General features: G+C 43.3%; 1 protein-coding gene across 1 annotated transcript in view; it reads left to right on the plus strand.

Annotated features, from left to right (window-relative positions):
• The window catches only part of LOC311129349 (UDP-glucuronic acid decarboxylase 1-like), a gene marked incomplete at both ends in the record, with an annotated part of 163,421 nt that overhangs the window by 31,543 nt on the left and 107,994 nt on the right, over window positions 1-23,884 (plus strand). Inside the window, 2 exons of the mRNA XM_084161616.1 lie at window positions 1,376-1,403; window positions 16,282-16,330. Of these exons, the coding sequence (XP_084017742.1) occupies window positions 1,376-1,403; window positions 16,282-16,330 (77 nt within the window). The remainder of the gene's footprint in view (window positions 1-1,375; window positions 1,404-16,281; window positions 16,331-23,884) is intronic.

The following is a 23,884-nucleotide window of genomic DNA, read 5'->3' on the forward strand; positions in this document are numbered from 1 at the left end:
CTCCACAATCCTCCAACCTTAACCCAATTGAGATGGTTTGGGATGAGTCGGACGGCAGAGTAAAGGAAAAGCAGCCAACAAGTGCTAAGCATATGTGGGAACTCCTTCAAGACTGTTGGGAAAGCATTCCAGGTGAAGCTGGTTGAGAGAATGCCAAGAGTGTGCAAAGCTGTCATCAAGGCAAAGGGTGGCTATCTGTAGAATCTAAAATCTAAAATATATTTTGATTTGGTTAACACTTTTTTAGTTACTACATGATTCCATATGTGTTATTTCATAGTTTTGATGTCTTCACTATTATTCTACAATGTAAAACTTTTTTACAATGTAAAAAATAGTTTAAAAAAGAAACCCTTGAATGATTAGATGTATCCATACTTTTGACTGGTAGTGTATATTTAGTTGCTATTTCCATGGGTAGGATGAAGCATGAGACACATAATGATTAAACAGGCTGTGTGTGTGCTCCCCTATCTCTCCCCCTCCTGGATAACATGTTTTATAAGCTAGTAAGGAAACACCACCAGCATACACTGACACTCCACCAACACGTGAATACTGATCATAACTATTTCTTAAAATGAGGTAATGTATCCTGATGATGTAATGAGTAAATCATTAATTACTGATGAATAAGTATCTGATTTGAGGATGAATTTGCATGTCCGTGCGTGTTTATATGTCCAAAGTGTGGGTGGTGGATGGTGGGTGTATGTCATCCCAGCTACAGGTTTTTAGATACTGTAGACTCACAGTAGACAGCCATGACAGCTGTCTGGTATCATTAATTATGAAAACCACCAATCACTTCCTTCCTCTTTCCTTTCCTCCTTCCTTCACTTTCCCTTCTTCCATCTCGCTCTCTCCTAATTCTCCCTCTTTAGAGCTGGGGATGAGGGTCTATGTGATGTTTGTCTATTAGTCTGCCTAGTACATCTTCTGTGTCTATGAAAAGGCCAACATGACAGCCTGTCCACCTCAAAGCCTGTTTGAACAAATCACGCTCTCTCTCTCTCTCTCTGTGAGGTGCGTGCTGTGTGCAGAATCTCACTGATGAGAACGCACACAGTGAGACGGAGGAGAAAGAAGGAAAACAAGTGAGAGGGAAGGCTGAGGAGAGATCAGCAGAGATATCCTTTTAGCTTATCACTCAGACCTCTCTCTTAATCTCTCCCTCCTTTTAAAAATATATTGCTGACTAGTTTATTTATATGTATTGATGGTTTCTAGACCTGTGTGTATAGTAATGTGTGTATTGTAATAGGACTTACAAGCCAAGGGCAAAAACATTACATAATGTCATTGTGTGGGAGGTTATTTTGAAAAGCACCCTTGGTTAATTTTTCTCTTCCCTTTCTCTCACCCTTCATTCTAGCTGTCTGGGGAACCTACACCAATATGAGGTACAGTATGCTTTAATGTCAATTTCCTTTCTTCATAGAAAATATATGGCTGCCACGAAATTATCACACCATCCGTCCCCTCTTTCATTCTGTTCATATTTTGTAGTTGATGGTATTGTTATTCATTTTCTATCCATTCCAATCTGTTACTCTCAATTTGACTTCCATTCCTTCCATTCGTTCCCAGCTCACTCCCTTCACCCTCAATTGCATTGTGACAGACTCAAAACAAACTCATCAACCCAAGACTAAATTTGAGCTGTGTTCGAGAGTTATGCCCATACCCAGTCTCAACAATGTTCTCCCTTCTCCACGGAATCACACTTTTCTCTCTCTTTCTAGAACATGGGATTACCGCCTGACCATGGGAGAAGGGTGCAATTGCGGCCTGCAATTCGGGTGTTCCTGCATGTGGGCATTCCTGCATCTGCACTAACCCCTCTTTATATTTATATTGGTCAATTTTTAAGGTAGGACTTCGGTTCACAGGTGGGAGGCGGGGGCGCTCCAGTACGTGGTGGTAATGCACCATAACGTTGGATGCCAACCACCGATAAACCCCACAGAAAAAGAAGAGGCGGGGGCGACAACGGTAGCTAGCGTGCTAGCTAGGACAATGGTAGACTGTTACCTCAGTTCTGTTAACGACTGCAAGGGCAGGTGTTCGGTAGTCGTTAGCGAAGTGCACTGGGTGCTGGTTCATGCAGGAACCAATGGGATGCTCGAGGGGGGGCAGGGGAATGCCCACATGCAGGAAAGCCCTAATTTGTGGGCCGCAATCACACACTATTGCCCCATGGGGCGATTCCATGCCAGGGAGGCCCATAAATATTTTGGGTATCACAGATTGTTCTGGCAGTTTTCACATAGAAACTTAATTTGGAGGAAGGATGTTTGATATGCTTTTTACATTTGTATGAATGTTTTTTTTTATTACATTTTTGCAATGTAGGGAATGAGAGGAAGTGGAGAAGAGGGGAATGGAGGTAGAGGAGGAGAGAAGGAGGATGTGGGTCGGATCCACAGCTAAGCAATAGCAAATATCTCCAACCTCAGCTAGGAGGGGGCAAGTTATTAAACACACCATCTGGACACTTTCTACCAGACTGACTGATCATACATCTCTCTAATTTCCTTCCTCGCTTGCTCTCTTGCTCTCTTTCTCTCTCTGACCCTCTCACTCTCTAGCTCTCTTGCTCTCTCTGACCCTCTCACTCTCTAATTCTCTCACTCACACTCACTCAATCATTCTCTCCCCCTCTCTCCATTGGTCTTTAACTCTTTCTCCCGCCTGTGCAGTAGAGTCCTGATCCGTGTGCATTCATATACACTACCAATCAAAAGTTTGGACACACCTACTCATTCAAGGGTTTTTCTTTATTTTTACTATTTTATACATTGAAATAACACATGGAATCATGCAGTAACCAAAAAAGTGTTAAACAAATCAAAATATATTTTATATTTGAGATTCTTCAAATAGCCACCCTTTGCCTTGATGACAGTTTTGCACACTCAACAGTCTTGAAGGAGTTCCCACATATGCTGAGCACTTGTTGGCTGCTTTTCCTTCACTCTGCCGTCCGACTCATCCCAAACCATCTCAATTGGGTTGAGGTCGGGTGATTGTGGAGGCCAGGTCATCTGATGCAGCTCTCCATCACTCTCCTTCTTGGTAAAATAGCCCTTATTACAGCCTGGAGGTGTGTTGGGTCATTGTCCTGTTGAAAATCAAATGATAGTCCCACTAAGCCCAAACCAGATGGGATGGTGTATCGCTGCAGAATGCTGTGGTAGCCATGCTGGTTAAGTGTGCCTTGAATTCTAAATAAATCACAGACAGTGTCATCAGCAAAGCACCCCCACACCATAACACCTCCTCCTCCATGCTTTACGGTGGGAACCACACTTGCGAAAATCATCCGTTCACCCACACCGCGTCTAACAAGGACACGGCAGTTTGAACTGAAAATCTAAAATTTGGACTCCAGACCAAAGGACAAATTTCCACCGGTCTAATGTCCATTGCTTGTGTTTCTTGGCCCAAGCAGGGCTCTTCTTCTTATTGTGGTCCTTTAGAAGTGGTTTCTTTGCAGCAATTCGACCATGAAGGCCTGATTCACACAATCCCCTCTGAACAGTTGATGTTGAGATGTGTCTGTTGAACTCTGTGAAGCATTTATTTGGGCTGCAATTTCTGAGGCTGGTAACTCTAATTAACTTATCCTCTGCAGCAGAGGTAACTCTGTGTCTTCTATTCCTGTTCGGTCCTGATGAGAGTCAGTTTCATCATAGCGCTTAATGGCTTTCAAAGTTCTTGACATTTTCTGTATTGACTGATCTTCATGTCTTAAAGTAATGATGGGACTGTCATTTCTCTTCGCTTATTTGAGCTGTTCTTGCCATAATATGGACTTGGTCTTTTACCAAATAGGGTTATCTTCTGTAAACCCCCCCCCCTACCTTGTCACAAAACAAATGATTGGCTCAAACGCATTAAGAAGGAAAGAAATTTCACAAATTAACTTCTAACAAGGCATACCTGTTAATTGCATTCCAGGTGACTACCTCATGAAGCTGCTTGAGAGAATGCCAAGAGTGTGCAAAGCTGTCATCAAGGCAAAGGGTGGCACTTTTTTGGTTACTACATGATTCCATATGTGTTATTTCACAGTTTTAAAGTCTTCACTATTATTCTACAATGTAATTTTTTTTTTACAAATAAAGAAAAACCCTTGAATGAGTAGGTGTGTCCAAACTTTTGACTGGTAGTGTACAGTGGGGAAAAAAATTATTTAGTCAGCCACCAATTGTGCAAGTTCTCCCACTTAAAAAGATGAGAGAGGCCTGTAATTTTCATCATAGGTACACGTCAACTATGACAGACAAAATTAGAAAAGAAAATCCAGAAAATCACATTGTAGGATTTTTAATGAATTTATTTGCAAATTATGGTGGAAAATAAGTATTTGGTCAATAACAAAAGTTTCTCAATACTTTGTTATATACCCTTTGTTGGCAATGACACAGGTCAAACGTTTTCTGTAAGTCTTCACAAGGTTTTCACACACTGTTGCTGGTATTTTGGCCCATTCCTCCATGTAGATCTCCTCTAGAGCAGTGATGTTTTGGGGCTGTCGCTGGGCAACACGGACTTTCAACTCCCTCCAAAGATTTTCTATGGGGTTGAGATCTGGAGACTGGCTAGGCCACTCCAGGACCTTGAAATGCTTCTTACGAAGCCACTTCTTCGTTGCCCGGGCGGTGTGTTTGGGATCATTGTCATGCTGAAAGACCCAGCCACATTTCATCTTCAATGCCCTTGCTGATGGAAGGAGGTTTTCACTCAAAATCTCACGATACATGGCCCCATTCATTCTTTCCTTTACACGGATCAGTCGTCCTGGTCCCTTTGCAGAAAAACAGCCCCAAAGCATGATGTTTCCACCCCCATGCTTCACAGTAGGTATGGTGTTCTTTGGATGCAACTCAGCATTCTTTGTCCTCCAAACACGACGAGTTGAGTTTTTACCAAAAAGTTATATTTTGGTTTCATCTGACCATATGACATTCTCACAATCCTCTTCTGGATCATCCAAATGCACTCTAGCAAACTTCAGACGGGGCTGGACATGTACTGGCTTAAGCAGGGGGACACGTCTGGCACTGCAGGATTTGGGTCCCTGGCGGCGTAGTGTGTTACTGATGGTAGGCTTTGTTACTTTGGTCCCAGCTCTCTGCAGGTCATTCACTAGGTCCCCCCGTGTGGTTCTGGAATTTTTGCTCACCGTTCTTGTGATCATTTTGACCCCACGGGGTGAGATCTTGCGTGGAGCCCCAGATCGAGGGAGATTATCAGTGGTCTTGTATGTCTTCCATTTCCTAATAATTGCTCCCACAGTTGATTTCTTCAAACCAAGCTATTGCAGATTCAGTCTTCCCAGCCTGGTGCAGGTCTACAATTTTGTTTCTGGTGTCCTTTGACAGCTCTTTGGTCTTGGCCATAGTGGAGTTTGGAGTGTGACTGTTTGAGGTTGTGGACAGGTGTCTTTTATACTGATAACAAGTTCAAACAGGTGCCATTAATACAGGTAACGAGTGAAGGACAGAGGAGCCTCTTAAAGAAGAAGTTACAGGTCTGTGAGAGCCAGAAATCTTGCTTGTTTGTAGGTGACCAAATACTTATTTTCCACCATAATTTGCAAATAAATTCGTTAAAAATCCTACAATGTGATGTTCTGGATTTTTTTCCCTCAATTTGTCTGTCATAGTTGACGTGTACCTATGATGAAAATTACAGGCCTCTCTCATCTTTTTAAGTGGGAGAACTTTCACAATTGGTGGCTGACTAAATACTTTTTTTCCCCACTGTATATACGTGCATGTGGGTCGGTCAGAAGGCAGGAATGGAAAGATGTCCTGTCGTGCTGAGGGGGGTGTGATGTGGGTCTTTCACCATGATTGGATTCACATGAGTTGGTGGGGAGGGTGGGGAGTACCTTTTTTGGTCTGTTTATATAACCACTTTGTGGAAGTGAGTCTACTGCCTAATCTGTCTGAGTACCAGAAGGTGTGAGGAGGGTGTGGAGGGCACTGGCAGGGGGTAGAATATGGGATTACCGCCTGCACATGGGGCGATTTAATGCCAGGAATGGGCCAAAATATTTGTGGTATCACAGAGTGTTCTGGCAATTCTCACATCTCTACCAGACTGACTCTCTCTCTCTCTCTCTCTCTCTCTCTCTCTCTCTCTCTCTCTCTCTCTCTCTCTCTCTCTCTCTCTCGCTCTCGCTCTCGCTCTCGCTCTCGCTCTCGCTCTCGCTCTCGCTCTCGCTCTCGCTCTCGCTCTCGCTCTCGCTCTCGCTCTCGCTCTCGCTCTCGCTCTCGCTCTCGCTCTCGCTCTCGCTCTCGCTCTCGCTCTCGCTCTCGCTCTCGCTCTCGCTCTCGCTCTCGCTCTCGCTCTCGCTCTCGCTCTCTCGCTCTCGCTCTCGCTCTCTCTCTCTCTCTCTCTCTCTCGCTCTCTCTCTCTCTCTCTCTCTCTCGCTCTCTCTCTCTCTCTCTCTCTCTTTTCAAGGGCTTTATTGGCATGGGAAACGTATGTTAACATTGCCAAAGCAAGTGAAGTAGATAGTAAACAAAAGTGAAATAAATATTAAGAGTAAACATTACACTCAGAAGTTCCAAAAGAATAAAGACATTTCAAATGTCATATTATGTACAGTGGGGAGAACAAGTATTTGATACATTAGTAAGTATTTCATATAATAAATCTGTTGGTTTTGACACCCTTCTACTCAAATACCAACCTTTTGTCTTGTATCTGCCCCATAAAGTAGCTTAATGATCTTACTGTACCTGCTGTATGAACAGATACAGTATCTACAGTGGGGAGAACAAGTATTTGATACACTGCCGATTTTGCAGGTTTTCCTACTTACAAAGCATGTAGAGGTCTGTAATTTTTATCATAGGTACACTTCAACTGTGAGAGACGGAATCTAAAACAAAAATCCAGAAAATCACATTGTATGATTTTTAAGTAATTAATTTGCATTTTATTGCATGACATAAGTATTTGATACATCAGAAAAGCAGAACTTAATATTTGGTACAGAAACCTTTGTTTGCAATTACAGAGATCATACGTTTCCTGTAGGTCTTGACCAGGTTTGCACACACTGCAGCAGGGATTTTGGCCCACTCCTCCCTTTGCAGAAAAGCATCCCCAAAGAATGATGTTTCCACCTCCATGCTTCACGGTTGGGATGGTGTTCTTGGGGTTGTACTCATCCTTCCTCTTCCACCAAACACGGTCAGTGGAGTTTAGACCAAAAAGCTCTATTTTTGTCTCATCAGACCACATGACCTTTTCCCATTCCTCCTCTGGATCATCCAGATGGTCATTGGCAAACTTCAGACGGGCCTGGACATGTGCTGGCTTGAGCAGGGGGACCTTGCGTGCGCTGCAGGATTTTAATCCATGATGGCGTAGTGTGTTACTAATGGCATAGTGTGTTACTGTGGTCCCAGCTCTCTTCAGGTCATTGACCAGCTCCTGCCGTGTAGTTCTGGGCTGATCCCTCACCTTCCTCATGATCATTGATGCCCCACGAGGTGAGATCTTGCATGGAGCCCCAGACCGAGGGTGATTGACCGTCATCTTGAACTTCTTCCATTTTCTAATAATTGCGCCAACAGTTGTTGCCTTCTCACCAAGCTGCTTGCCTATTGTCCTGTAGCCCATCCCAGCCTTGTGCATGTCTACAATTTTATCCCTGATGTCCTTACACAGCTCTCTGGTCTTGGCCATTGTGGAGAGGTTGGAGTCTGTTTGATTGAGTGTGTGGACAGGTGTCTTTTATACAGGTAACGAGTTCAAACAGGTGCAATTAATACAGGTAATGAGTGGAGAACAGGGGGGCTTCTTAAAGAAAAACTAACAGGTCTGTGAGAGCCGGAATTCTTACTGGTTGGTAGGTGATCAAATACTTATGTCATGCAATAAAATGCAAATGTATTACTTAAAAATCATACAATGTGATTTTCTGGATTTTTGTTTTAGATTCCATCTCTCACAGTTGAAGTGTACCTATGATAACAAATTACAGACCTCTACATGCTTTGTAAGTAGGAAAACCTGCAAACTCGGCAGTGTATCAAATACTTGTTCTCCCCACTGTTTATATACAGTGTTGTAACAATGTGCAAATAGTTAAAGTACAAATGGGAAAATAAATAAACATAAATATGGGTGGTATTTACAATGGTGTTTGTTCTTCACTGGTTGCCCTTTTCTTGTGGCAACAGGTCACATCTTGCAGCTGTGATGGCACACTGTGGTTTTTCACCCAGTAGATAAGGGAGTTTATCAAAATTGGGTTTGTTTTCAAATTCTTTGTGGATCGCTGTAATCTGAGGGAAATATGTGTCTCTAATATGGTCATACATTTGGCAGGAGGTTAGGAAGTGCAGCTCAGTTTCCACCTCATTTTGTGGGCAGTGTGCACATAGCCTGTCTTCTCTTGAGAGCCAGGTCTGCCTACGGCAGCCTTTCTCAATAGCAAGGCTATGCTCACTGAGTCTGTACATAGTCAAAGCTTTCCTTAAGTTTGGGTCAGTCACAGTGGTCAGGTATTCTGCCACTGTGTACTCTCTGTTTAGGGCCAAATAGCATTCTAGTTTGCTCTGTTTTTTTGTTTGTTCTTTCGAATGTGTCAAGTAATTCTCTTTTTTTTTCTCATGATTTGGTTGGGTCTAATTGTGTTGTTGTTGTTGTCCTGGGGTTCTGTGGGGTCTGTTTATGTTTGTGAACAGAGCCCCAGGACCAGCTTACTTAGGGGACTCTTCTCCAAGTTCATCTCTCTGTAGGTGATGGCTTTGTTATGGAAGGTTTGGGAATCGCTTCCTTTTAAGTGGTTACAGAATTTAACGGCTCTTTTCTGGATTTTGATAATTAGCGGGTATTGGCCTAATTCTGCTCTGCATGCATTATTTGGTGTTTTACGTTGTACACTGAGGATGTTTTTGCAGAATTCTGCATGCAGAGTCTCAATTTGGTGTTTGTCCCATTTTGTGAATTCTTGGTTGGTGAGCGGACCCCAGACCTCACAACCATAAAGGGCAATGTGTTCTATAACTGATTGAAGTATTTTTAGCCAGATCCTAATTTGTATGTCAAATGTTATGTTCCTTTTGATGGCATAGAAGGCCCTTCTTGCCTTGTCTCTCAGATCGTTCACAGCTTTGTGGAAGTTACCTGTGGCGCTGATGTTTAGGCCGAGGTAGGTATAGTTTTTTGTGTGCTATAGGGCAATGATGTGTAGATTGAATTTGTATTTGTGGTCCTGGCAACTGGACCTTTTTTGGAACACCATTATATTTGTCTTACTGAGATTTACTGTCAGGGCCCAGGTCTGACAGAATCTGTGCAGAAGATCTAGGTGCTGCTGTAGGCCCTCCTTGGTTGGTGACAGAAGCACCAGATCATCAGCAAACAGTAAACATTTGACTTCAGATTTAGTAGGGTGAGGCCGGGTGCTGCAGACTGTTCTAGTGCCCTCGCCAATTCGTTGATATATACAGTGGGGAGAACAAGTATTTGATACACTGCCGATTTTGCAGGTTTTCCTACTTACAAAGCATGTAGAGGTCTGTCATTTTTATCATAGGTACACTTCAACTGTGAGAGACGGAATCTAAAACAAAAATCCAGAAAATCACATTGTATGATTTTAAAGTAATTAATTTGCATTTTATTGCATGACATAAGTATTTGATACATCAGAAAAGCAGAACTTAATATTTGGTACAGAAACCTTTGTTTGCAATTACAGAGATCATACGTTTCCTGTAGGTCTTGACCAGGTTTGCACACACTGCAGCAGGGATTTTGGCCCACTCCTCCATACAGACCTTCTCCAGATCCTTCAGGTTTCGGGGCTGTCGCTGGGCAATACAGACTTTCAGCTCCCTCTAAAGATTTTCTATTAGGTTCAGGTCTGGAGACTGGCTAGGCCACTCCAGGACCTTGAGATGCTTCTTACGGAGCCACTCCTTAGTTGCCCTGGCTGTGTGTTTTGGGTCGTCTTCATGCTGGAAGACCCAGCCACGACCCATCTTCAATGCTCTTACTGAGGGAAGGAGGTTGTTGGCCAAGATCTCGCGATCCATGGCCCCATCCATCCTCCCCTCAATACGGTGCAGTCGTCCTGTCCCCTTTGCAGAAAAACATCCCCAAAGAATGATGTTTCCACCTCCATGCTTCACGGTTGGGATGGTGTTCTTGGGGTTGTACTCATCCTTCTTCTTCCTCCAAACACGGCGAGTGGAGTTTAGAACAAAAAGCTCTATTTTTGTCTCATCAGACCACATGACCTTCTCCCATTCCTCCTCTGGATCATCCAGATGGTCATTGGCAAACTTCAGACGGGCCTGGACATGCGCTGGCTTGAGCAGGGGGACCTTGCGTGTGCTGCAGGATTTTAATCCATGACGGCGTAGTGTGTTACTAATGGTTTTCTTTGAGACTGTGGTCCCAGCTCTCTTCAGGTCATTGACCAGGTCCTGCCGTGTAGTTCTGGGCTGATCCCTCACCTTCCTCATGATCATTGATGCCCCACGAGGTGAGATCTTACATGGAGCCCCAGACCGAGGGTGTTTGACCGTCATCTTAAACTTCTTCCATTTTCTAATAATTGCGCCAACAGTTGTTGCCTTCTCACCAAGCTGCTTGCCTATTGTCCTGTAGCCCATCCCAGCCTTGTGCAGGTCTACAATTTTATCCCTGATGTCCTTACACAGCTCTCTGGTCTTGGCCATTGTGGGGAGGTTGGTGTCTGTTTGATTGAGTGTGTGGACAGGTGTCTTTTATACAGGTAACGAGTTCAAACAGGTGCAGTTAATACAGGTAATGAGTGGAGAACAGGAGGGCTTCTTAAAGAAAAACTAACAGGTCTGTGAGTGCCGGAATTCTTACTGGTTGGTAGGTGATCAAATACTTATGTCATGCAATAAAACGCAAATTAATTACTTAAAAATCATACAATGTGATTTTCTGGATTTTTGTTTTAGATTCCGTCTCTCACAGTTGAAGTGTACCTATGATAAAAATGACAGACCTCTACATGCTTTGTAAGTAGGAAAACCTGCAAAATCGGCAGTGTATCAAATACTTGTTCTCCCCACTGTATGTTGAAGAGGGTTGGGCTTAAACTGCATCCCTGTCTCACCCCACGGCCCTGTGGAAAGAAATGTGTGTGTTTTTTTCTCCAATTTTAACCGCACACTTGTTGTTTGTGTACATGGATTTTATGTTGTATGTTTTTCCCCCAATCCCACTTTCCATCAATTTGTATAGCAGACCCTCATGCCAAATTGAGTCAAAAGCTTTTTTGAAATAAACAAAGCATGAGAAGACTTTGCCTTTGTTTTGGTTTGTTTGTTTGTTTGTCAATTAGGGTGTGCAGGGTGAATACGTGGTCTGTCGTATGGTAATTTGGTAAAAATCCAATTTGACATTTGCTCAGTACATTGTTTTCACAGAGGAAATGTACTAGTCTGCTGTTAATGATAATGCAGAGAATTTTCCCAAGGTTGCTGTTGACGCATATCCCACAGTAGTTATTGGGGTCAAATTTGTCTCTACTTTTGTGGATTGGGGTGATCAGTCCTTGGTTCCAAATATTGGGGAAGATGCCAGAGCTAAGGATGATGTTAAAGAGTTTATCTGGGCGGGGTGTCTGTTGATCTGTTGCTCCTGTGTGAGGTGTTGGGTCTGCGGTTGAGGGCGATATCCTTTAGGGTCCGGGCGAAGGTGGGCACTGCTGCCTTGTATAGGTGGACCTGGTCATAAAGGCTGTTCACGTCCAGGGTGGAGTGGTGGGCCAGGTAGACATTTGGTTTGGATGCACAGTCACGGGAAATACTTGCGTTTACCCGCTGTATGGAAGCAGGGTGGAAGTCTTTTCGTGGTAACAGGGTTGAGATAACCACTTGTGCGTTGGGGAAAGTAGAATAAGCTTTTTCTATCACTCCCTTGAGTGCTGTGGCCACCCTTTCCTGCTGTGTTCTCAGGTCGTTTGTGCCTGTGTGTATTATTACAGTGGGGAAAAAAAGTATTTAGTCAGCCACCAATTGTGCAAGTTCTCACACTTAAAAAGATGAGAGAGGCCTGTAATTTTTATCATAGGTACACGTCAACTATGACAGACAAAATGAGGAGAAAAAATCCAGAAAATCACATTGTAGGATTTTAAATGAATTTATTTGCAAATTATGGTGGAAAATAAGTATTTGGTCAATAACAAAAGTTTCTCAATACTTTGTTATATACCCTTTGTTGGCAATGACACAGGTCAAACATTTTCTGTAAGTCTTCACAAGGTTTTCACACTGGTATTTTGGCCCATTCCTCCATGCAGATCTCCTCTAGAGCAGTGATGTTTTGGGGCTGTCGCTGGGCATATGTAGAATATGTAGTATATCTGAAGAATACATGGATAGAATAGTGTATGCACAGCAATAGTTGAATAGGATGTCCTTGGCTAGAATACAGTATATACATAAGAAATGGGTAAAACAGTATGTAACCATTATTAAAGTGACCAGTGTTCCATTATTACAGTGACAGCCTCTAAGGTGCAGGGATGAGTAACCGGGTAGTAGCCGGCTAGTGACATCAATAAAGGATCATAGCTTTGACCTGGTCAATCTATGTCATGGAAAGAGCAGGTGTACTTAATGTTTTGTACCCTCATTATGTTTTTTAAAATTATTTTTATACATTTTCGGGATGGAAAAATGCTTTGTGTGAACTTAAATGACTTAAACCATATATAATGTATGCAGAAAAGATAATGGACCTTTATTATATAGAGTGGGGGGAAAAAAGTATTTAGTCAGCCACCAATTGTGCAAGTTCTCCCACTTAAAAAGATGAGAGGCCTGTAATTTTCATCATAGGTACACGTCAACCATGACAGACAAAATGAGAAAAAAAAATCCAGAAAATCACATTGTAGGATTTTTTATGAATTTATTTGCCAATTATGGTGGAAAATAAGTATTTGGTCAATAACAAAAGTTTCTCAATACTTTGTTATATACCCTTTGTTGGCAATGACACAGGTCAAACGTTTTCTGTAAGTCTTCACAAGGTTTTCACACACTGTTGCTGGTATTTTGGCCCATTCCTCCATGCAGATCTCCTCTAGAGCAGTGATGTTTTGTGGCTGTCTCTGGGCAACACGGACTTTCAACTCCCTCCAAAGATTTTCTATGGGGTTGAGATCTGGAGACTGGCTAGGCCACTCCAGGACCTTGAAATGCTTCTTACGAAGCCACTCCTTCGTTGCCCAGGCGGTGTGTTTGGGATCATTGTCATGCTGAAAGACCCAGCCACGTTTCTTCTTCAATGCCCTTGCTGATGGAAGGAGGTTTTCACTCAAAATCTCACGATACATGGCCCCATTCATTCTTTCCTTTACACGGATCAGTCGTCCTGGTCCCTTTGCAGAAAAACAGCCCCAAAGCATGAAGTTTCCACCCCCATGCTTCACAGTAGGTATGGTGTTCTTTGGATGCAACTCAGCATTCTTTGTCCTCCAAACACGACGAGTTGAGTTTTGACCAAAAAGTTATATTTTGGTTTCATCTGACCATATGACATTCTCCCAATCCTCTTCTAGATCATCCAAATGCACTCTAGCAAACTTCAGATGGGCCTGGACATGTACTGGCTTAAGCAGGGGGACACGTCTGGCACTGCAGGATTTGAGTCCCTGGCGGCGTAGTGTGTTACTGATGGTAGGCTTTGTTACTTTGGTCCCAGCTCTCTGCAGGTCATTCACTAGGTCCCCCCGTGTGGTTCTGGGATTTTTGCTCACCGTTCTTGTGATCATTTTGACCCCACGGGGTGAGATCTTGCGTGGAGCCCCAGATCGAGGGAGATTATCAGTGGTCTTGTATGTCTTCCATTTCCTAATAATTGCTCCCACAGTTGATTTATTCAAACCAAGCTGCTTACCTATTGCAGATTCAGTCTTCCCAGCCTGGTGCAGGTCTACAATTTTGTTTCTGGTGTCCTTTGACAGCTCTTTGGTCTTGGCCATAGTGGAGTTTGGAGTGTGACTGTTTGAGGTTGTGGACAGGTGTCTTTTATACTGATAACACGTTCAAACAGGTGCCATTAATACAGGTAACGAGTGGAAGACAGAGGAGCCTCTTAAAGAAGAAGTTACAGGTCTGTGAGAGCCAGAAATCTTGCTTGTTTGTAGGTGACCAAATACTTATTTTCCACCATCATTTGCAAATAAATTCATAAAAAATCCTACAATGTGATTTTCTGGATTTTTTTCTTCTCAATTTGTCTGTCATAGTTGACGTGTACATATGATGAAAATTACAGGCCTCTCTCATCTTTTTAAGTGGGAGAACTTGCACAATTGGTGGCTGACTAAATACTTTTTTTCCCCACTGTATGTGGCTGGGTGATCCTAGTTGGTCCTCAGACAGAAGGTCTATGGCGCGCTGGGTGTTTGGACACCAGAGTTTAGACAATGTGTGTTTTGGAAAAAGTTTATTTTCTTGTATGTATTTCCCGTTTGAGTCCATAAGGAGTACAATCTGTGGCTTGTGTATGACCTCAGTGGGTGTGGGGGGGTCGTCATGAGGGCTATCAGGGTGTCTGACAGGGGGGTTGCTCAGAGGGGTTGGGGTCCCCTGGGCTTGGGGTTCTTCATTTTTTCTGGCTGTGATGTCGAGGCTATGGTCAGGGTCTAGGGTGTACTGTTCTACTGCGGTGTCGAGACTTTGGCCAGGATCTGAGGTGGGCTGTTCTGCTGGCTTCTCTGCGGGGGTGGCCAGCTCTCTAATGGGTTGTTCTATGTCACCCGTCATCGTTCTCACCTTCTCCTCCAGCACTCTGAGCCTCTCCTCTCCTCTAGTGCTCTGTTCTTCTCCTGCTCCTGCTCTTTCTCCTGTCGATGTTGTCTCACCACAGTCCAGAGTGCAGACATGTCTCTCTCTACCTCCAGCTCTCCAGGTCTAGTTAAGGGGGTGTTGTTGTGCTGGACTGTTGTCTGGGTCTGTGCTGACTGGAGTGTGTTCACCTGCTGTTCCAGCTCCACCTGCCTTACCTCCAGCTGGGTGAATTTATCCTTCATTTCAATGAGGGAGTAGTACTCTGTGCTGGGAAGTTGACTTTCTGCTTAGGGTTGCTCTGTGGGGTTATTTAATGAAGAGGTCTGGTCTGACCTGCTCGGGGTGGGGGTATCTTTCTCAAGGGAGAGCTTCTCCTGCTGAGCTATTTCTTTGATTAGGTGAAAGTCCAGCTGGAACTGTTTGGTGCTGCCTTGAACCAAAACGGTTCCAGATATATAGAGATTAATATTAGATGACTCAGAGTCCTCGTTGTCCTGTATCCTGAGTTTCCACCCATCGCTAACCCCCCCCCCCCCCCTCTTATCAGAGGGGTAGTGTGCTAGTATAGCACTGTGCCATGCCAGGGGATGGTCTGTGTGGAAGGTAAGGTTGCTTATGTTCCCATTTTTATAAAAATCAGCTAAAAGTGTCTCCTGCGTCCCCAAAATAAGTTTCATTTTGTACTCTTTTCGTGTCTTGTCGTTTTTTACATTCAGAGGGTACTGTATTTTAATGACCTCTGAACAGCGGGGGGGAGGGGGGTGCTTCTAAGGCCTCTCCATTTGGTTGGGGTAGACTGTGCGACTCTCCTGCCATTGTTAGTCTCAAGGGCTTTGACACCTCTCACTTCACACGTCAGTGCTAATTGAAATTGTATCTCTTTGTACTAGCAAGCTTGGTAGCCTTAGCATTCAGTCCTTATAAAGTAAAATATATCATTGTAATGTATTTTTCTTCTTGGTTTTTGAAAGTGAAAAATAGCTTCATACTAAACATTACTCACTCAGTTCCAGGTTGGATGGTGTTTTCAGGTTTCTGTTTGTTTGCCAGAGCATTTGCTGTATAGTTTGGGAATAGTAATCCTTGGTAGTAGAAAGCCTTCCAGGTAATTCCGTCCAAAATCAGGTTGTAGGTTTGGAGTTTTGGTTTGGAATGAAGGTTATGTTGTGGAGGGTAGCATCCTGTATATGTCCCTGCCAAAAAATCCTACTTTATCTTACTCTAAATCTATATTTTTTGTTAAAAATGCAGGAGCAATGTCTTTGAGCTCTCTCTCTCTCTCTCTCTCTCTCTCTCTCTCTCTCTCGCTCTCTCTCTCTCTCTCTCTCTCTCTCTCTCTCTCGCTCTCTCGCTCTCTCTCTCTCTCTCTCTCTCTCTCTCTCTCTCTCGCTCTCTCGCTCTCTCGCTCTCTCGCTCTCTCGCTCTCTCGCTCTCTTCCCCCCCCCTCCCCTATATATAGATCCATACAGGAACATGGGGAGATGAAGATTGAGGAAAGCATTGACGAGGTGAGTGAGTTCTCTCTTCCTTCCTGTTTTCCCCTCATGCAATGTATGGTCAACATTAATAATAAAGTGTCCCCTGCACGAAATCCTCAATCCAACACACACAGAGCGTACACACTGACAAGAGTTACGTGTAATTAAGGCTTCAATAAGAGGCAGCAGCGCATTTTAATTAAAACTCCCAGTCACTGGCCAGGCACCCGAGGTATTCAAACGTCTAACCGCTTCTCTTGTTGGCTTTATTCTTCTTTATCTGTCTCCTGGTTGTCATATTTACCCAGAAGACCCAAACAACCGCTGATAGGGAGCTGTAAATTATGCAGATAAAGTCAGACTGACATGGCACAATGGGATGGTGATGAGGCGTTGCTAATGATCATTTAGTGCAGGGATGGATGAGTAGAGACTGGAGGGCCGTGCTGTGCTTTTGTTCCAGCACTTAACATACCTGATTCTACTGGTCCTGTGTACTGGACATTGTGTTAACCAGGGATGTGTTTTGCATTATGGACGGTCTGAGGTATTACTACATGGTAGTGAATATGGAATTGCTGTCACTGTGCTGGGCTAGGAAGGAAGGGAACCACAGGAGCTGGGAGATTAACTCTGCATGTGTGTGTGTGTTTGCTTGTGTTTGTGATGAAGCAAGCATACCTCAGCTCCCAGATCTTGTCTATCAGGGGAGCAACCACCTGTGTGAGAGAGAGAGAGATGCCAGTCACATTAAAAAGTCAGCCTTATAAACACAGATAATCATCGGTCTATTACGGAATCAAAATGGCGTCTTATCTCTGTCAGTTTCTTCATTCGAATATTTTGCAGCCAAGGTAAAACATGAGCCGTTCCCAATAATTAAAACAAAATGTCAAGAAAACTGTTGGCTATTACACCAGCCAGAGATGAGTGACATTTAAAAAAACATTTTAGTCATTTAGCAGACGCTCTTATCCAGAGCGTCTTACAGTTAGTGAGTGCATACATTTTCATACTGGCCCCCCGTGGGAAACGAACCCACAACCCTGGCGTTGCAAGCGCCATGCTCTACCAACTGAGCTACAGGAGGCTCGCGGACAGCAGTGGACGCATAAATTCTGGCCTAATGACAATAGCCACATTTGTCATTACACTTTTTGGTGTTTTGTGTAACAGATGTCTCTTTCCATTCGTTACTGTTTGGTGGCTGGAAATAGTTGCAAATAATAATAATAATAATAATATGCCATTTAGCAGACGCTTTTATCCAAAGCGACTTACAGTCATGCGTGCATACATTTTTGTGTATGGGTGGTCCCGGGGATCGAACCCACTACCTTGGCGTTACAAGCGCCGTGCTCTACCAGCTGAGCTACAGAGGACCAAATGAATGAATGTGCGCGGGTAGCCTAATAAGGAGCCCTTTTGAAGTGACTGTTTGACAATCAGATGAAAACATCTTGACTGGTTGTATTTATGCCACAAAAGGTAATACCATTTAAAGTTAAATGACGTCTTTACAACTAGGCCCACAGAGGATTCTATTGAATTAATAGGGACTGTATACGGTGCATTCTGAAAGTATTCAGACCTCTTGATATTTTCCACATTTTGTTACGTTACAGCCTTATTCTCAAATGGATTAAATAGTTTTTTCCCCTCATCAAATCTACACACAATACCCCATAATGACAAAGCAAAAACAGGTTTTTAGACATTTTGAGAAAAAATACTGAAATATCACATTTATATAAGTATTTAGACCCTTTACTCAGTACTTTGTTGAAGCACCTTTTACAGTGATTACAGCCTCGAGTCTTCTTGGGTATGACGCTACAAGCTTGGCACACCTGTATTTGGAGAGTTTCCCATTCCAGTGGCGGTCAGTGCCGTTTAAGATGAGGGAGGACGATTCTGTTTTTTTAATGAGCATGGCCTTTTCTATTACAGCATATTGGATGAATGTCATTCATATTCCATTCACCCAGTTCAATGTAACAGCGATAGGTTTAGGCTAATACATGATACTCAAATTTTCCCTAAACCCATCATGAGGTTACTACAACCTAGCCTATGAATTCAAGTTTACAACGTAAGTGCGCACAGGTCGAGAGTAAAATGTGAGGAGACACATGGACAGACAGTGACACATTCAATACTGCCGTCTAGTTGCATCTAGCTGATATAGGGTGTAATCATTAGTCCAACAGTTGCAAACGAGAGTTTCTATTGGACAAATTTAGGTATGTTTATCCCCGTTTTTTGTTCCGTTTTTAGAAAAGTTTTTCAACAGAATTGGCGGAATGAATACATCCCTGATCACGCAGTAAACACAGTTCACTTTCATAACAGCCACGTTGTATTCCTTCTCGCATCTATGCGCTCTCCTCCTCGCATCTTTTCCCTTCTTCGCTTGTGGATGTCAATGCACAACACATCAGCTGTATGTGACCAGGGGAAAAAAACTTTGTCTCATTCATTGTCACCATATTCATTGTCACCAATTTTTCCTTAATTTTTGAAGAAATTAATTTGTTAAAAACTGTTCAACTATTGTCTTTCTCTCTTTTTGAGTCAACTACTCAAACACATTTTATGCATTGTAGTGCTAGCTAGCTGTATCTTATGCTTTCATTACTAGATTCATTCTCTGATCCTTTGATTGGGTGGACAACATGTCAGTTAATGCTGCAAGAGCTCTGATAGGTTGGAGGACATCCTCCGGAAGTTGTCATAATTACTGTGTAAGTCTATGGATCGGGGTGAGAACCATGAGCATCCTAGGTTTTGTATTGAAGTCAATGTACCCAGAGGAGGATGGAAGCTAGCTGTTCACCGGCTATACCATTGTGCTACCCTACAGAGTGCTGTTGAGGCTACTCTAGACCTTCATTGCAAAATAGTATGTTTTAATCAATTATTTGGTGACGTGATTATATTTAATATCGTTTTATCTAAAAAGGATACTTTTTGGGGAGCGTCGCTGCACAGCTATTTTCAGGTCTCTCCAGAGATGTTCGATCGGGTTCAAGTCCGGGCTCTGGCTGGGTCACTCAAGGACATTCAGAGACTTGTCCCGAAGCCACTCCTGCGTTTTCTTGGTTATGTGCTTAAGGTCGTTGTCCTGTTGGAAGGTGAACCTTTGCCCCAGTCTGAGGTCCTGTGTGCTCTGGAGCAGGTTTTCATCAAGGATCTCTCTGTACTTTGCTCCGTTCATCTTTCCCTTGATCTTGACTAGTCTCCTAGTCCCTGCCGCTGAAAAACATCCCCACAGCATGATGCTGCCACCACCATGCTTCACCATAGGGATGGTACCAGGTTTCCTCCAGATGTGACACTTGGCATTCAGGCCAAAGAGTTCAATCTTGGTTTCATCTGACCAGGGAATCATGTTTCTCATGGTCTGAGAGTCTTTAGGTGCCTTTTGGCAAACTCCAAGCGGGCTGTCGTGTGCCTTTTTATTGAGGAGTGGCTTCCGTCTGATTTGGTGGTGCTGCAGAGATGGTTGTCCTTCTGGAAGATTCTCCCATCTCCACAGCGGAACTCTGGAACGCTGTCAGAGTGACCATCGGGTTCTTAGTCACTGGTCACTTCCCTGACCAAGGTCCTTCTCCCCCGATTGCTCAGTTTGGCGGGGCGGCCAGCTCTAGGGAGAGTCTTGGTGGTTCCAAACTTATTCTATTTAATAATGATGGAGGCCACTGTGTTCTTGGGGACCTTCAATGCTGCAGAAATGTTTTGGTACCCTTCCCCAGATCTGTGCCTCGACACAATCCTGTCTCGGAGCTCTATGGACAATTCCTTCGACCTCATGGCTTGGTTTTTGCTCTGACAGGCACTGTCAACTGTGAGACCTTATATAGATACGTGTGTGCCTTTCCAAATCATGTCCAATCAATTGAATTTACCACAGGTGGGCTCCAATCAAGTTGTAGAAACATCTCAAGGATGATCAATGGAAACAGGATGCACCCAAGCTCAATTTCGAGTCTCATAGCAAAGGGTCTGAATACTTATGTAATTAAGGTATATTTATTTTTTATTTTTAATACATTTGCAAAAATTTCTAAAAACCTGTTTTCGCTTTGTCATTATGGAGTATTCGGTGTAAATTGATGAGGAAAAAAAATACTTTCATCCATTTTAGAATAAGGCTGTAATGTAACAGAATGTGGAAAAAGTCAAGGGGTCTGAATACTTTCCGAATGCACTGTATGTAGTTCTATGATTGTTGGGTGTATATAGCATGGTGGAAAGAGTATGTGGCCTTTTCTGTAGCCCACAGGCTGGAGATAAAATGTATGACAATGAGACAGACACTTTCTACATCATGCAAGTTTCTCCTATCAAATAGCCTAAGCTAAATAGTGCCCAATCAAATAAAAAATTTGCTTACATGTTAACAAAAAACATATCCTAAAAACATGACAGGTCAAAGTAAAATGGACAATCTGAAATGGACAATCAGGCTACTCACATCTGCTGTCCAGGAGTTTGACCCCTTGGGCTAAATTGTCATGATCAGTGGTTTCAAGTTTGTATCTGTCATTTTTAGGCGAGCTGATCATGGCGAAAAATAAATACTTCAGATTTCCCGCTGTGTAAACACATTGCAAATAGGCTCAGGATAACTCCTTATAAAGGCAGTGGCTTGTATTCATGGTTGTCAAGGGAAGCCAGACTTCCCCAAAAAATGGCCATAAAAGTAAAATAATAATAATCTTTCGTCTCTCTGTGTTTCATAATTTTCCTTCAATTCGCAAGAGGCTGAATGTATCTCACCAGAAAAAGCATCCGAGCGAGGGAAACAGCGAGTCAACATGTTTTTTTTCTACTTGCACACACACACACACACACACAGAAATCAAGTTGTTTAGTAGTCCAAAAATGTCAGAAACATTAACTTGCTTGAAACTGCTGTAGTAGGTCATGTAACTGTTTGTTTGTGCACTTCACCGGACACATGTTGCTCTCCGGTTTTGTGATGAAACAAAGGTGTGGTTGAATTTATTCTGCTTCTGTGTCTTCTTATTGTCTCGGCCTTAGGCCTATATATCACGGTGGCAAGGGATTAGAACTAACAGGTTATAGAACAAACAACGCAATTATCACAACACGTAGGTTGTAATATGGCTGTTTTTCCTGGCTTCCTCAGTGATATTACCCACGAACTGCTGCTGGATAAAGTTGGGTAGCTGATATTCAGAGCTTAAATAGCCAAATTGATTAGTCATAGAAATCAGGACTAATAAAGCCAATGCATCGGCCTGTTTTAAAAACGGTGAGCCTAACACATGGATGTAAGTTCATAAAATTCCTTTGCAGGCCAACACGTTAGGCTACACCCCAGTAAGGACGGACTGACACCGACATCTTCTGGACATCTTTTTTTGGTCCTGTCCTGTCCGGACCTGCCATCTTTTTTTGGTGTTTTACAAACGGTAGGCCTACCACATAGATAGGCATTCATAAAATACATTTTCAAGCAACACTGTAGGCTACACCTCAGTAAGCACGAATTGATGCCAACGCCTTTTGGACTTTTTTGTTTTGGTGCAGTCCGGACCGTCCTTGATTTCCATGGACGTTAGTTTTCTGTCCCGTCCGGACCAATCAACCAATCATAGAATGTATGTTTGGTTCAGATTTTGTCTGATCTAGACCAGCCTTGAATTGGCCAAACATAGACGTCTATACTTGGTTCAGATTTGGTCCGGTCTGGACCGGCCTTGATTTATATAAATTATGTCTTTTCAACTTTCATTCAGAACTGAAAATGAACCTGATTTCAACGGCCCGAAAAGACGCCTCTTCACCTTTCATTCAGAACCTACATTTAACCTAACTTCAATGTCTGGAAAATGCATATTTTAGATGTCTTTTCAATGTCACTTTGCTTACTGGGACTATTCTACTTTTGCGGGGGGGCTGCAATCTTTTTGTCTCCCCTAGGGTGGCAGAACAGCCAGGACCAGCCCTGTGTGTGTGTGTGTCTGCGCAGGCTTTTACACAGGATTACATTTCTCCCCCCCACACACACACTGATCTCTGATTAGACATCTCACACCGATGGATGAAGGTGTTGTCTGGGAACCGAGAAACTGTGTGTGTGAATGTGTATATACGTGTGTGTGTGATTGCTTCAGTGCACATGTGTGCGTGCACGGAAGATGCAAGCCTTAGTTCTCCTAAGGGAATACAACAAACTAAATTATTGAAGTGTGACTTAGTCTTGTTGTCGGGTGCGTTTGTTAACCGACAGGCAAAACAGTTCCACCTGAAATCACATGCTCCTCAACAAGTGATCAGTCGTACAGAGTAGCCCAAATCAAACTACTCTAAACTGCTCTACAGCATTACACTTACAGTGGGGAAAAAAAGTATTTAGTCAGCCACCAATTGTGCAAGTTCTCCCACTTAAAAAAGATGAGAGGCCTGTAATTTTCATCATAGGTACACGTCAACTATGACAGACAAAATGAGATTTTTTTTTCCAGAAAATCACATTGTAGGATTTGTCATGAATTTATTTGCAAATTATGGTGGAAAATAAGTATTTGGTCAATAACAAAAGTTTCTCAATACTTTGTTATATACCCTTTGTTGGCAATGACACAGGTCAAACGTTTTCTGTAAGTCTTCACAAGGTTTTCACACACTGTTGCTGGTATTGTGGCCCATTCCTCCATGCAGATCTCCTCTAGAGCAGTGATGTTTTGGGGCTGTCGCTGGGCAACACAGACGTTCAACTCCCGCCAAAGATTTTCTATGGGGTTGAGATCTGGAGACTGGCTAGGCCACTCCAGGACCTTGAAATGCTTCTTACGAAGCCACTCCTTCGTTGCCCGAGCGGTGTGTTTGGGATCATTGTCATGCTGAAAGACCCAGCCACGTTTCATCTTCAATGCCCTTGCTGATGGAAGGAGGTTTTCACTCAAAATCTCACGATACATGGCCCCATTCATTCTTTCCTTTACACGGATCAGTCGTCCTGGTCCCTTTGCAGAAAAACAGCCCCAAAGCATGATGTTTCCACCCCCATGCTTCACAGTAGGTATGGTGTTCTTTGGATGCAACTCAGCATTCTTTGTCCTCCAAACACGACGAGTTGAGTTTTTACCAAAAAGTTCTATTTTGGTTTCATCTGACCATATGACATTCTCTCGATCCTCTTCTGGATCATCCAAATGCACTCTAGCAAACTTCAGACGGGCCTGGACATGTACTGGCTTAAGCAGGGGGACACGTCTGGCACTGCAGGATTTGAGTCCCTGGCGGCGTAGTGTGTTACTGATGGTAGGCTTTGTTACTTTGGTCCCAGCTCTCTGCAGGTCATTCACTAGGTCCCCCCGTGTGGTTCTGGGATTTTTGCTCACCGTTTTTGTGATCATTTTGACCCCACGGGGTGAGATTTTGCGTGGAGCCCCAGATCGAGGGAGATTATCAGTGGTCTTGTATGTCTTCCATTTCCTAATAATTGCTCCCACAGTTGATTTCTTCAAACCAAGCTGCTTACCTATTGCAGATTCAGTCTTCCCAGCCTGGTGCAGGTCTACAATTTGTTTCTGGTGTCCTTTGACAGCT

Source organism: Coregonus lavaretus (genome assembly GCF_964263955.1).
Source record: "Coregonus lavaretus genome assembly, chromosome: 5".
Taxonomy (NCBI): domain Eukaryota; kingdom Metazoa; phylum Chordata; class Actinopteri; order Salmoniformes; family Salmonidae; genus Coregonus; species Coregonus lavaretus.